We start from the raw sequence: 12,682 nt of genomic DNA, 5'->3' as shown, positions 1-12,682 counted from the left end.
TGTGCAAAATATAAGGTATTTTCAATGGTCTGCTTTTGCGTCTCAGAGGTGCCAGGGGTCCCCACGAAACTCGGAGTCGCAAACATCACAAAAGACAGCGTGACAATTTCCTGGACACGTCCCGAGTATGACGGTGGGAGTCGAGTGAAGGGTTACCTCATTGATGCTCTGGAGAAGGGCATGACCAAATGGGTCAAATGCGCCACAGTGAGGACCACGAGTCACACTATCAAAAGCCTGAGAGAAGGCTCTGAATACTTCTTCAGAGTGCGAGCTGAGAACCATGCTGGATTAAGTGAACCAAAAGAAATGATTGTGCCAGTTATTGTCAAGGAGGTCCATGGTAAGTTATCTTCCGTCTCTGTGAATGTTGGCATGTTTTACAATCTACAGCAGGGGTGTCAAACTCTGGTCCTCGAGGACCGCCGTCATACATGTTTTCCAAGTCGCACCTGATTCAAGGGAACAGGCATTGAGCCTGTTCCCTTGAATCAGGTGCGTTGCAACAGGGAGATATGTAGGATGGCGGCCCTCGAGGACCGGAATTTGACACCTGTGATCTACAGCAAACCATTGTGCGGGAATCTGTGCAGCTCTAGATACTGTCTGTATAGGTAATGCCAAGTCTTGGCTGTAAAAAAATGACCCTACTTTTTGCAAATTCCTTTTTCTTGCTCATCAAAGTCTTGCTTGAATTTCAACAGAAGCTCCCGAGTTTGATTTGAAGAACTACCCTAAGAACACTGTTTACGTCAGAGCTGGATCCAACCTAACCTTTGACCTACCACTTACTGGCAAGCCAATGCCTAAAGTGACTCTGTCAAAGAACAATGTTGTCATTAAGGGATCCAAAAGACTACTGACTGAAGTTACTCCTGACAGCTTAAGTATCACCCTGAATGAAAGCGTGGCAAGTGACGCTGGAAAATACGAAGTAACTGCCTCAAACCCTGGTGGTGCTACCAAGATCTACATCAACTTCATTGTACTGGATAGACCGGGGCCTCCTGTTGGACCTGTGGAGATCGGGGAGGTTGGAGAAACTACAGTGCACTTGAAATGGGCTGCACCAGAGTATGATGGTGGCAGTCCTGTTACCAATTATGTCCTCCTGAAACGGGAAACTAGCACACCTACCTGGACAGAGGTGTCAACTAACATTGCAAGAAGCGAAATCAAGCTGACAAAACTGACCAAAGGGGAAGAATATCAGTTCAGAATTAAGGCTCAGAACCGCTACGGTATCAGCAACCACATTGACAGCAAACCAGTTATGATCAAGCTTCCATTCAGTAAGTCAACGGGACTAAGAAGGTGAATTAGCTTTGACCAATTCAATTTTTCAAATGCTATTCTTTGATTTCCAGCCTTCCCTGGACCTCCGTCCACCCCTTGGGTTAGTTTTGTGTGTCGAGATAACCTGACCGTCTGCTGGAACGAACCGGTCAGCGACGGCGGCAATCCTGTGACTGGATACCACCTTCAGATGAAAGAACGGAGCAGTATCCTGTGGCAAAAGATCAATAAAACGGCAATACCAGGAAATCAGCTCCGGGTCACCAACATCTGCCCGGGTCTCATCTACGAGTTCAAGGTGGCAGCTGAAAATGCTGCTGGCATCGGAAAGACGAGCAAGACATCAGAAGAGGTGCTGGCTATTGATGCATGTGGTAAGTAGTACTTCTCAGTCATATATTTGGGGCTTCCTTTTCCCCACGGCGTAATCTGGCCTCCTTCTAACTTTTCAATCACAGAGCCTCCCGCAAACGTCCAAGTCACCGAAGTCACAAAGAACTCAGTCAGCCTCTCCTGGCAGAGGCCACCATACGATGGTGGCAGTAAGATCACCGGATACAGTGTGGAAAGGAGGGAAGCAGCCAGTGGCAGATGGGTGAAGGCCAACTTCACCAATATCCTTGACATGACCTTCACAGTGTCGGGGCTGAACCAGGACGAGTCATATGAGTTCAGAGTGTATGCAAAGAATGCCGTCGGCTCTGTTAGTAATCCTTCTCTCATCGCGGGCCCGGTCAATTGTATCGATGCGCATGGTGAGTGCTTATCTTCATTCCTTCTTGAAGGTGTGAAGAAACACGCAAGGCATCGTGAATGTTGTCAATACATTGTTATGCAGGTGCTCCAGCCATCGACCTTCCTCCAGAGTATCTGGATGTGGTTCAGTACAAAGCTGGAACTTCAGTTAAAATCAGAGTCGGAATCATCGCCAAACCTCAGCCAAGGATCGAGTGGCTCAAAAATGGAATGGAGCTGGTCACTTCTTCTTCCTTATGTCTGGAAAACACAAGCGATTGGGCGGCCATCCTGATCAAGGATGCAACCCGCCGACATACCGGCTCGTATCAGATCAAGATAAAAAACAGCTTGGGCTCAGCAACTGCCTCAATTATGGTTGAAATCCTCGGTATTCTGACGACCTTGCTCTGATTATCTTGCCTTTGAAGTGTCCGCTCGTCCTTCGGTTCTTTTTGCTAAATTACGATCCTTTTTCATCTCTCCTTAGACAAACCCGGACCCCCAGCCGGCTGCATCAGTTTTAACCTGATTACGGCTGACAGAATGACCTTCCGCTGGGAGCCTGTCTGTGAGGCCGATCAGGGCGGTTCCAAAGTGACGCACTACATCGTCGAGAAGCGTGAAACCAGCAGGGTGGTTTGGTCGACAGTCTCGGAGCAACATGAGCAGACGTACATCTCCGTTGGAAAACTGCTACGAGGAAATGAATATGTGTTCCGGGTCATGGCTGTGAACAAGTATGGGGTGGGAGAGCCACTGGAGTCGGAAGCTGTTCTTGCCAAGGACGCTTTCGGTAAGCTTTGGGATGCAGGCCTGTTTTCGCATTCGGTTTCACAATCGAGACACGTTATCTTCGGTCTTCTGCCACCAATCGGACGAAACACAAAGTAATCACACATCTGCTCTTTCTGCATTTCCGTCAGTGACTCCGGGACAGCCACAGACACCTGAGGTGAACATCATCACTAAAACCTCGATGGTGGTGGAATGGGAAAGCCCAGGTGTGGACGGGGGCAGCATGGTTACTGGCTACTACTTGGAGAGGCGCGACAAAAAGAGTTTGCGCTGGATCCGAGTTTACAACGACCCCATTCGTGACAACAAACAGACTGTCTACCATCTGACCGAAGGAAATGAGTACCAGTATCGTGTCTGTGCCATTAACCAGGCCGGAGAAGGTCCCTTCTCTGATGTATCCGACTTCTATCGGGCCTCAGATCCTGTTGGTAAGTGACCAAAGAGATCGACCGACTTCCAAAATGAGTATCGAAGACCACCTGGGCCGATTATGCCGTTTGGCTCGCAGATGCTCCAGATGAGCCTTGCAAGCTGAAGGTGATGGATTCTACAAAGACCTCAATAACATTGAGTTGGTCCAAGCCCGAGTGGAATGGAGGCAGCGAGGTGACCAGCTACATGGTGGAGAAACGAGTGGAGGGAGAGGAAGATTGGGCGATGGTTACTTCAAAGGGTGCGGTCAAGATAACCGAACATACTGTACATGACTTAAAGCCGGACGTGAACTACTTCTTCCGAGTTTCTGCTGTCAACTGCGCTGGCCGTGGGGAACCTCTAGAGATGACGGAGCCCGTACAGGCGAAAGATATCCTGGGTAAGTGACTTTGCAGACTTGAGAAATTTCTTCATTTTTTTAAATGACTAAAAAATTCCATCTTTTTCACAGAGGAGGCCCAGATTGACTCAGACGTGGCCATGAGAACTCACTACATTGTGAAGGCTGGCAAAGATGTGGAGCTCTCTGTGCCTTTGAAGGGTCGACCATGTCCCGATGCTTCCTGGAGCAAAGGAGACGAATGCATTGACAACAATCCCTCTTACGAATTCCACCACTGCGACACCACCACGGTCCTTGTTTTGCGTGCGGTCACCAAGCTCGACACTGGAAAATATACAGTCAGGATTGAGAACGGTGTCGGAGAGCCCAAAACACTCACCTTGTCCGTGAAGGTCCAGGACTCTCCATCTCAATGCAGGAAACTGACACTGAAAGATGTAGCCCGTGGAAAAGTCACACTTTGCTGGGAGGCACCGCTCCTCGACGGTGGCGCTGAAATCACCAACTACATTGTGGAGAAGAGGGACTCTTCAAAGAGATCCTACTCTACAGTCACAAGCAAATGCACCGATATGACCTGTACCATTGAAGATCTTTCTGAAAAGACCTCTTTCTATTTCCGTGTACTCGCTGAGAATGAGAACGGTGTCGGAGAACCATGCGAAACACTTGAGCCAGTGAAGTGCACAGAGACTCCCGGACCAGTCAAAGATGTTTCTATGAAGGATTCGTCAAAGACATCCGTCACGCTGCAGTGGGTTAAGCCGGATTATGACGGCGGCAGCATCATCACCGACTACATCATTGAAAAGAAAGTCGCAGACGAGGACTGGGCGCTCGGAGGAATGAGCCGACTCTGCGAGTTTGAGGTCAAACAGTTAAAGGAGCACTCCGAGATGCTCTTCAGAGTTGCTGCTCGGAATGAAAAGGGGCAGGGTGACTTTGTGAAAATCGGGCCAATCAAAGTCGTTGACTATGTCATAACACCGGAAGCGAGCCTCGCAGATTACCCTGATGGAAGAATCCGTGTTCGCTTGGGTCACAATGTCCATATTGAGCTGCCATATAGAGGTAAACCAAAACCACTGGTCTTGTGGCTGAAGGACAACCTTCCTTTGAAGGAAAGCGATCAAATTCGCTTCAGGAAAACAGACAACAAAGCCACGCTAATGATCAAGAATGTGAGGAAAGAGAACGAGGGTAAATTCACACTTACTCTTGACAACCGAATCAACCGTAAGTCCTTCCACGTCCACGTCATTACCCTTGGACCTCCATCCAAGCCCCTCGGACCCATCCGCCTGGAGGAAGTAAGGGCGGAAAGCATCATGATCTCCTGGGATGAGCCCAACGATGATGGTGGTGGAGACATCGACTGCTATACTGTTGAGAAGCGCGACACTTCTCAGCCTGACTGGAAGATGGCTTGTTCCAGGGTGGAAGGAACTCAGTTCAAAGTCCCCAACCTGGTCAAGGGTGTTCAATATCAATTCAGAGTTTGTGCTGAGAACAGATATGGAGTCAGTGAACCTCTGGTCTCACAGATGATAGTAGCCAAGCACCAGTTCAGGCCCCCGGGCCCGCCAGGCCGACCCCTTGTATATAACGTCACCAATGACGGCATGACAATCCAGTGGGAGAAGCCCATTTATGATGGCGGCACCCCCATCCAGGGCTTCCATGTGGAGAAAAGGGAAAAAAACAGCATCATTTGGCAGAAGGTCAACACGGTGCTCATCAAAGACACCGATTACAGGATCCTGGGTCTCATTGAAGGCCTTGAGTACTCGTTCAGAGTGTATGCACAGAATGATGCCGGCTGCAGCCGAATGAGTGATGAGAGCAAGCACATGATGGCCGTCAGTCCTGTCGGTGAGTTCCAACTTTGGCCGTAGGCTGACCGACAATGACCAATCACTTCACGAGCGCTATCGCCAGACAAATGATACAATACACCCTGACTAACCAAGCGCTTTTTCTGTAACAAGGCGCTTAATAAAAAACGCTGAATGAAATGATTAATCACAACACATAAGATCAAACACATTTCTAAGCGCCTTTCAAAACTCTCAAGGTCACTTTACCCTTCACAGGCTAAGTTTTTCTGTGGGTGAGCAGCGGCAGCAAAATGCGCCAGCGTTCACTCAACCCAGAACTAACTCAAATAGATAAAAGGTTTCTAGCCAATAGATAGCTAATAGCTAGCGAATTGATAGCTATTTGGTAGCGAATAGAAAGCTAATAGCTAGCGAACAGATAATAATAATAATGATAATAATAATAATAATAATAATAATAATAATAATCCATTTAATAATTGTTTGTTCTATATTATTTGTTGGCTTTACTGCTGCATTGCATTAACGTGTTGATGCGCTTGTGTCTTTCAGATCCTCCAGGCCAGCCTGACTACACTGATGTGACCAGTGATTCAATCACGCTAAAGTGGGATCCTCCCAAACGTGACGGCGGGAGTAAGATTACTGGCTACAACATTGAGAAACGTCAGGGCCAGGGTCGTTGGTTCAAGGCCAACTTGACTGATGTGCAAGACTGCCAGCACACTGTGACCGGCTTGACAATGAATGAGCGCTACGAGTTCAGGGTGATCGCCAGAAATGCTATTGGAGTCGTCAGCGCCCCGTCCAACTCCTCTGGTTTGATTGTGGTCCGAAGCGAGAATGGTAAGCAAAGATAAATCGGCCATGAAATGATTATTGATTTTTCATCCACTCAACTGAATGCCTTTTCTCCAAATCCAGCCGCTCCTCACATTGAATTTGGGCCGGATTATTTCGCGGGTTTGACTGTCAAAGCGGGCGACAACATCAAAGTGAAGGTGGCCATCACCGGACGGCCTGTGCCCAAGGTGGTGTGGTACAGAGATGGTGTGGAAATCACCAAAAAGATGATGGATATCATCAACGTTTCTGGATACAGCACTCTTTTCATCAGAGATGCTGACCGTACTCACCGCGGTCTCTACACCGTTGAAGCCATCAATGGATCGGGCAGCAAAAAGGAGGACCTCCTGGTTCAAGTACAAGGTGCGCAGTTTTCCCTGTTTATGACGGTTTAGAATAGTATGAGGGATTTCACGACTTCAAACCTGAACTCTCTTATGTGACGCAGACACACCTGGAGAGCCGGTGGGACCTATCGTGTTCAGCGAGATCTCAGAAGGTGGATGCACTCTGTCCTGGAACCCGCCTGAAAACGATGGCTGCTCAGAAATTTCACACTACATCGTCGAGAAGCGCGAAACATCCAAGATCTCATGGGCGTTAGTGTCCGATGACTGTCAGGAGTGCACCTTTGCTGCGACCAAACTCATGAAGATCAATGAATACCAGTTCAGGGTTTCAGCTGTGAACAAGTTTGGTGTGGGCAGACCACTGGAATCCTGTCCCGTTATTGCACAGCTGCAATACAGTGAGTCCCGAGATTGACCTTTTTCATTTGACAAAATCCGATTTCTCTTGCTCTTCACATGTGTCCCCTTCACAATTTCTTCCCAGCTGTCCCCGATCCTCCAGGCACTCCCGATGCTACCAAGGTCACAGGGGAAAGCATCACACTAGCCTGGACTCCTCCGACATCTGATGGTGGAAGCCCCATTCATTACTACATTCTGGAAAAACGGGAGAAGAAAACTGTTCGCTTCTACCGGGTGCTTTCAAAGAAGCCTATCACTGAATGTGCTCACATGGTTCCTCATCTCACCGAGGATGTAGAATATGAGTTCAGGGTCAGTGCTGTGAATGACGCTGGTATTGGTTCTCCGAGCAATATCTCCCTGCCCATTAAGGCTGTCGGGCCAAAGGACATCCCCTGTGCTCCGTCTGTGGTCTGTGCGTATGATTCCACAAATAGCTCTATCAGTCTGGAATGGACCAAACCTGCAGACGATGGAGGTTCTGATATCCTTGGCTACATTGTTGAGATGGCCAAGGGCGATGATCTTGATTGGAGCAGAATAAACGTAGAGCTGGCGACACAAACACAGTACACAGTGACGGGTCTACACGGTGGGGTTGAGTACAAGTTCCGAGTTGCAGCTGTAAATCAAGTTGGGAGAGGTGAGGACATGACTATGTTAGAACCGGCTCAGGCCATCGACAGAGTCGCACCGCCTGAGGTGGACATTGATGCCACTTTCAAGCAAACGCATATTGTCAAAGCTGGCGGTTCAGTCAAGCTCGGTGTCCAATTCAGAGGGAAGCCTGTCCCGGTCGCCACCTGGCTGAAAGAAGAAGGAACGCTGGGTGCGATGTCAGAGGTCACAACTGGGGAGGGCAGCACTATTCTTCGGATTGAAAAGTGCTCTCGAAATGACTCAGGCAAATACACGGTCAATCTGGAGAACAGCAGCGGGAGCAAGGCCATTACTTTCACCGTGAGAATCATGGACACTCCCGGAGCTCCTCAGGCCTTAGTCTTCCAAGAGGTGTCCAGAGGCTCAGTCACACTTTCATGGCAGCCGCCACTCAATGATGGCGGAGCTCGAATTCACCATTACATTGTCGAGAGACGTGAGGCGACCCGTCGCACTTGGCAGCAGTCTGGGGGCAAATGCACTCACCATATCATGAAAATCCAGGATCTCCTAGAGGGAGTGCCATACTTCTTCAGGGTTTCCGCAGAGAACCAGCATGGTGTTGGTGAGCCAATAGAGCTGACAGAACCAGTCGTTGCCACTGCTGAGCCAGCACCGCCAAAGAGAATGGACATTGTCGATACCACAGACACCTCTGTGTCGCTGACCTGGCTGAAGCCGGAGCACGACGGTGGCAGCCGTGTCCAGTGTTATGCCGTCGAGTGTAGGCTAAAAGGGACAGAAAAATGGTTTGTGGTTGGCAACACCAAGAACCTCTCCTATGTGGTCGAAAAGCTCAACAAGGGAGATGAATATCACTTCCGTGTGAAAGCTAGGAATGAATCTGGCCTCAGCAGACCCAGAGAAACTCCAGCTCCAGTGTTGGTGAGAGAGCCACACATCCAACCTGCTGCTGATCTCAGTGAAATCAGCAACCAGCTGATCACATGCAGATCTGGCAGCGTCTTCACAATTGACGTTCCGATTAGTGGGAGGCCTGCTCCCACGGTAACTTGGAGGCTGGAGGAGATGAAGTTGAAGAACTCTGAGCGAGTTTCCATTAAAGTGACCAAAAACAGAACCAGCATATCCGTCAAGGATGCCATGAGGGGTGATGGTGGAAAATACTACTTGACCCTGGAGAATGTTGCCGGAACCAAGACCTTTACGATTGACGTGAATGTCACAGGTCGACCTAGTCCTCCACTGGGGCCTGTCGAAATCTCAAATATCACCTCTGAATCCTGCGTCATGACCTGGGACGCACCGGAGGATGATGGCGGCACCGACATCACCAACTATATTGCGGAGAAGCGTGAATCTGGTTCCAGTGCCTGGCAGCTGATCAACTCCAGTGTTAAGCGCACGTCTCTCCATGTCAATCACCTGACCAAGTACATGCAATACACCTTCAGGGTCTCTGCCGAGAACAGATTTGGTGTCAGTAAGCCGACCGAGTCCGAGACCATCGTTGCGGAGCATCCTTACAGTAAGTGCAATTCTGCAACCTGAATCATAACAACACTTTGGATCACACAATGGCTCATAAGCTTCATGTTTGATTGTGACAGCACCACCCGGACCCCCAACAAGGCCGTGCGTCTTGAACGTCTCTGCCAAGACAATGACATTGAAGTGGGAGGAGCCCTACCACGACGGCGGCAGCAAGGTGACAGGTTACTGGATTGAGAAGAAGGAGAGAAACAATATTCTCTGGGTGAGGGAAAACAAGATCCCGTGCTTTGAGTGCTTTTATAAGGTGGAAGACCTTGTCGAAAGCCTAGAGTACCAGTTCCGAGTTTATGCTATGAACAGTGCCGGTCTGAGCAAGGCCAGCGAAGCTTCCAAAAGAGCAGTTGCCCAAAACTCCGTCGGTGAGTACTGATCGCTTCACAAATGTTGTTTGCTTCCAACCTCCAACTGATAAGGCTCAACATTTGCATTTTTAGACCCGCCAACAAAGCCAGAAGTGACAAATGTAACCAGGACGACGGTATCCCTCAAATGGCTGCCACCGCTTAATGACGGTGGCAGTCCGATCGTCGGCTACATCATTGAGCGTAAACCATTCACTTTGACCGGTGAGGGTCGCTGGCTGAAATGTAACTACACCAATGTGACCGACACGTTCTACACTGTTACCGCCCTGGGAGAAGGAGAACCCTACGAGTTCAGAGTCATTGCCAAGAATGCCAACCAAGTATTTAGCGCCCCATCACTTTCCACCGGTTCTGTGCAGTGCAAGACTGACTTTGGTGAGTTATTTGGGAAGATCTGATGTCAGAAATGTGACACATTTTACCCATAACTTCCTCAAACTTCACAGCGAAAAAATGGAGCTTCTCCTCATCTGTACCAAATCCACCCTGCACAAAGCCAACTGTTTTCCCCTCACTGTTGATAGTTCCACTGTGTCCCCCTTTTCCTTTCAGGTCAAGAGCCTGGGTGTCATCCTCGATAGCTCACTATCTTTCCACAAATAACCTAACCCGGACGACATATTTCCCCCAACGTAATATCAATGGTCTCTGTCCCTCTCTCAGCCCGCACACCAATGCCATCCTTATCCACAGTCTCGTCACCTCCCGTATTGATGATTGCAATTCACTTCATCTCGCTGTCCATCAAAAAAGCCTATATCAACTCCAAGTAGTCCAGAATTCATCACAAAAACCACCTCCTTCCTCCTTTCCAGCAGCTCCACCGGCTCCCTGTCAAACTCAGAATCAAATTCAATATACTTCGATAGACATGTAAAGCCATCCATAACTTTAATCTATCGGATCTTCAAATTTCCGTTCCCTCTCGGTCCCTCGGGTCCTCATCCTGCCTCAACCTCTTTGTGGCCGTCTCAACACAATGGGGTGTAGAGCTTTCAGCTGCTCTGCTCCCAAAATCTGGAAACCACTCCCACCCAACATGCCAAATACTGACTCTCTTCCCACCTTCTAATTCCACTTGGAAACCCCATCTGTTTAAAATCACATTCACAGTCTAGTTTTAGTTTAGTTTTATTTGCTCTTTTCAGAATCAGAATCAGAATCAGAATCATCTTTATTGCCAAGTATGTTTTTATTTGATCATTTTTACTTCTGGTGTTTATTGTTACATTGTAATTTTTGATTGTAAAGTGCCCTTGGGTGTTTTGAAAGGCGCTTATCAATAAATTATTAGCTATCCCCTAGCTAGCTAGCTTTCTATCCATTTGAGTTACTTCCGGGTTGAGTGAACGCTGCCGCGTGTGGCTGCCCCTGCTCACCCACAGAAAAAAAAACTTAACCTGTGATTGTAACGTGGCCTTGAGAGTTTTGAATGGCACTTAGAAATGAAATGGATTATTATTATTATTTATTAGCTATCCATTAGCTAGCGAGCTAGCTTTCTATCTATTTGAGTTACTTCCGGGTTGAGTGAACGCTGGCGCAGGTGACTGCCACTGATCACACACAGAAAAAAAACGTATCCTGTGATTGTATCGTGACTTTGAGAGTTTTGAATGGCGCTTAGAAATGAAATGGATTATTATTATTAAAATGTCTTCTTATTATGATGAAATGCCCGTGCGGATGCAGCGAGTGTCAAATAAAGATGCTGATATTTTATGACAGAACCTCCAAAGGCTCAGCTGGATGGCAAACTCCTGTTTGAAGTTGTTACGGTGAGAGCCGGATCCGATCTGGTTCTTGATGCTGCAGTGGGTGGCAGGCCTGACCCCAAAGCCTCCTGGTGGAAGGGCAGCAGGGAACTGGAGTTATGTGAGAAGTACCACTTGCGATACACGCCCATCCGGGCAACGGCCATCATCAAGTTCTGTGACAGAGATGATACCGGCAAGTATATCCTCACCGTCAGGAACGTGAGTGGGACAAAGACTGTCGAGGTCAACGTCAAAGTCCTTGGTGAGTAGTGTATGCATTCAAAATCCTTTTGTAGACGAGGAGGTGACTAACAAAACTGTGACAAATGTTTCTAGACACCCCGGGAGTGTGTGAAGGCCACATCGAAATCAGCAAGATCACAGAAGAGTCGTGCACACTGAGCTGGAAGCCACCTTTGGAGGACGGTGGTGACCAGGTGTCCCACTACCTTGTCGAGAGGAGGGACACCAACAGACTGAACTGGGTTTTCATGAATGCAGAGTGCAAGGAGCTAACCTGTGGCATCACCGGACTTGTCAAGAACACAGAATACTTGTTCAGAGTCCGGGGAATCAACAAGTATGGCCCCGGAGTCCCACTTCTCTCTCAGCCTATGATTGCCAGAAACACTTTCAGTGAGTGTTCCCGTCCAGCAAAATTTCTGACAAATGCAGATTTTTTTTTTCGGATGATGTCGTATGCGGTTGAGGTTTTTAATTTAAAGCAGATTATTTACTTACAGACAGTGTAGGTGTTCAAATACCTAGGTATTTGAACGATTGAGGTTTTTGCTCATGGTTTTCCTGCATGTTAAAAAAACAGTATTGTGGGTTTGTAGTCCTGGTGGCAAAAAAGCGACGGTAACTCCACATTCCACCTTGCGGCAATAATCGCTATGATAACCTCCGCCTGCTGGAGGTGTTCATTTCAACATGAACACCACCACCATCACTTTGCTGCTGTGAAATGTAAATTTCTCCACTGTGAGACTAATAAAGGCAAATCCAATCCAATCCAATCCTTTTACAGCTGTGCCAACTGCACCAAGCGCACCGGAGATCCTTGTGTCTGGAAAGGACTTTGTGACCATCGAGTGGCTGAAGCCTGAGAGCGATGGCGGCACTCCGTTGGTCCATTATCTGGTGGAGAGGCGTGAGAAGAAGAGCGCCCGCTGGGTGAAGGTGAACATAAGCGGATCTTATCTTGAGACCAGATTGAAGGTGTCGGCTTTGACCAAAGGCAACAGCTACCAGTTCAGGGTGACTGCCATCAACAAAGCCGGAGAGAGTGAGCCCAGTGAGCTTTCTCTCTATGTTGTCTGCAGAGAGCCAACGTGTA

At 48.3% G+C, this 12,682-nt stretch overlaps 1 protein-coding gene across 1 annotated transcript in view; it reads left to right on the top strand.

Annotated features, from left to right (window-relative positions):
* Positions 1–12,682, top strand: part of ttn.1 (titin, tandem duplicate 1) — a 144,833-nt gene that overhangs the window by 114,736 nt on the left and 17,415 nt on the right. Inside the window, exons 158-175 of the mRNA XM_089003514.1 lie at positions 47–343; positions 705–1,292; positions 1,368–1,670; positions 1,755–2,051; positions 2,135–2,422; positions 2,522–2,827; positions 2,958–3,260; positions 3,341–3,646; positions 3,719–5,482; positions 6,001–6,294; positions 6,373–6,657; positions 6,743–7,042; positions 7,129–9,195; positions 9,278–9,580; positions 9,656–9,961; positions 11,315–11,605; positions 11,680–11,979; positions 12,374–12,679. Of these exons, the coding sequence (XP_088859640.1) occupies positions 47–343; positions 705–1,292; positions 1,368–1,670; positions 1,755–2,051; positions 2,135–2,422; positions 2,522–2,827; positions 2,958–3,260; positions 3,341–3,646; positions 3,719–5,482; positions 6,001–6,294; positions 6,373–6,657; positions 6,743–7,042; positions 7,129–9,195; positions 9,278–9,580; positions 9,656–9,961; positions 11,315–11,605; positions 11,680–11,979; positions 12,374–12,679 (8,904 nt within the window). The remainder of the gene's footprint in view (positions 1–46; positions 344–704; positions 1,293–1,367; positions 1,671–1,754; positions 2,052–2,134; positions 2,423–2,521; positions 2,828–2,957; positions 3,261–3,340; positions 3,647–3,718; positions 5,483–6,000; positions 6,295–6,372; positions 6,658–6,742; positions 7,043–7,128; positions 9,196–9,277; positions 9,581–9,655; positions 9,962–11,314; positions 11,606–11,679; positions 11,980–12,373; positions 12,680–12,682) is intronic.

Source organism: Hippocampus bargibanti, linkage group LG08, assembly GCF_051943395.1.
Source record: "Hippocampus bargibanti isolate YZ-2025 linkage group LG08, ASM5194339v1, whole genome shotgun sequence".
NCBI lineage: Eukaryota > Metazoa > Chordata > Actinopteri > Syngnathiformes > Syngnathidae > Hippocampus > Hippocampus bargibanti.
This window is presented reverse-complemented; position numbering and strand designations above follow the sequence as displayed.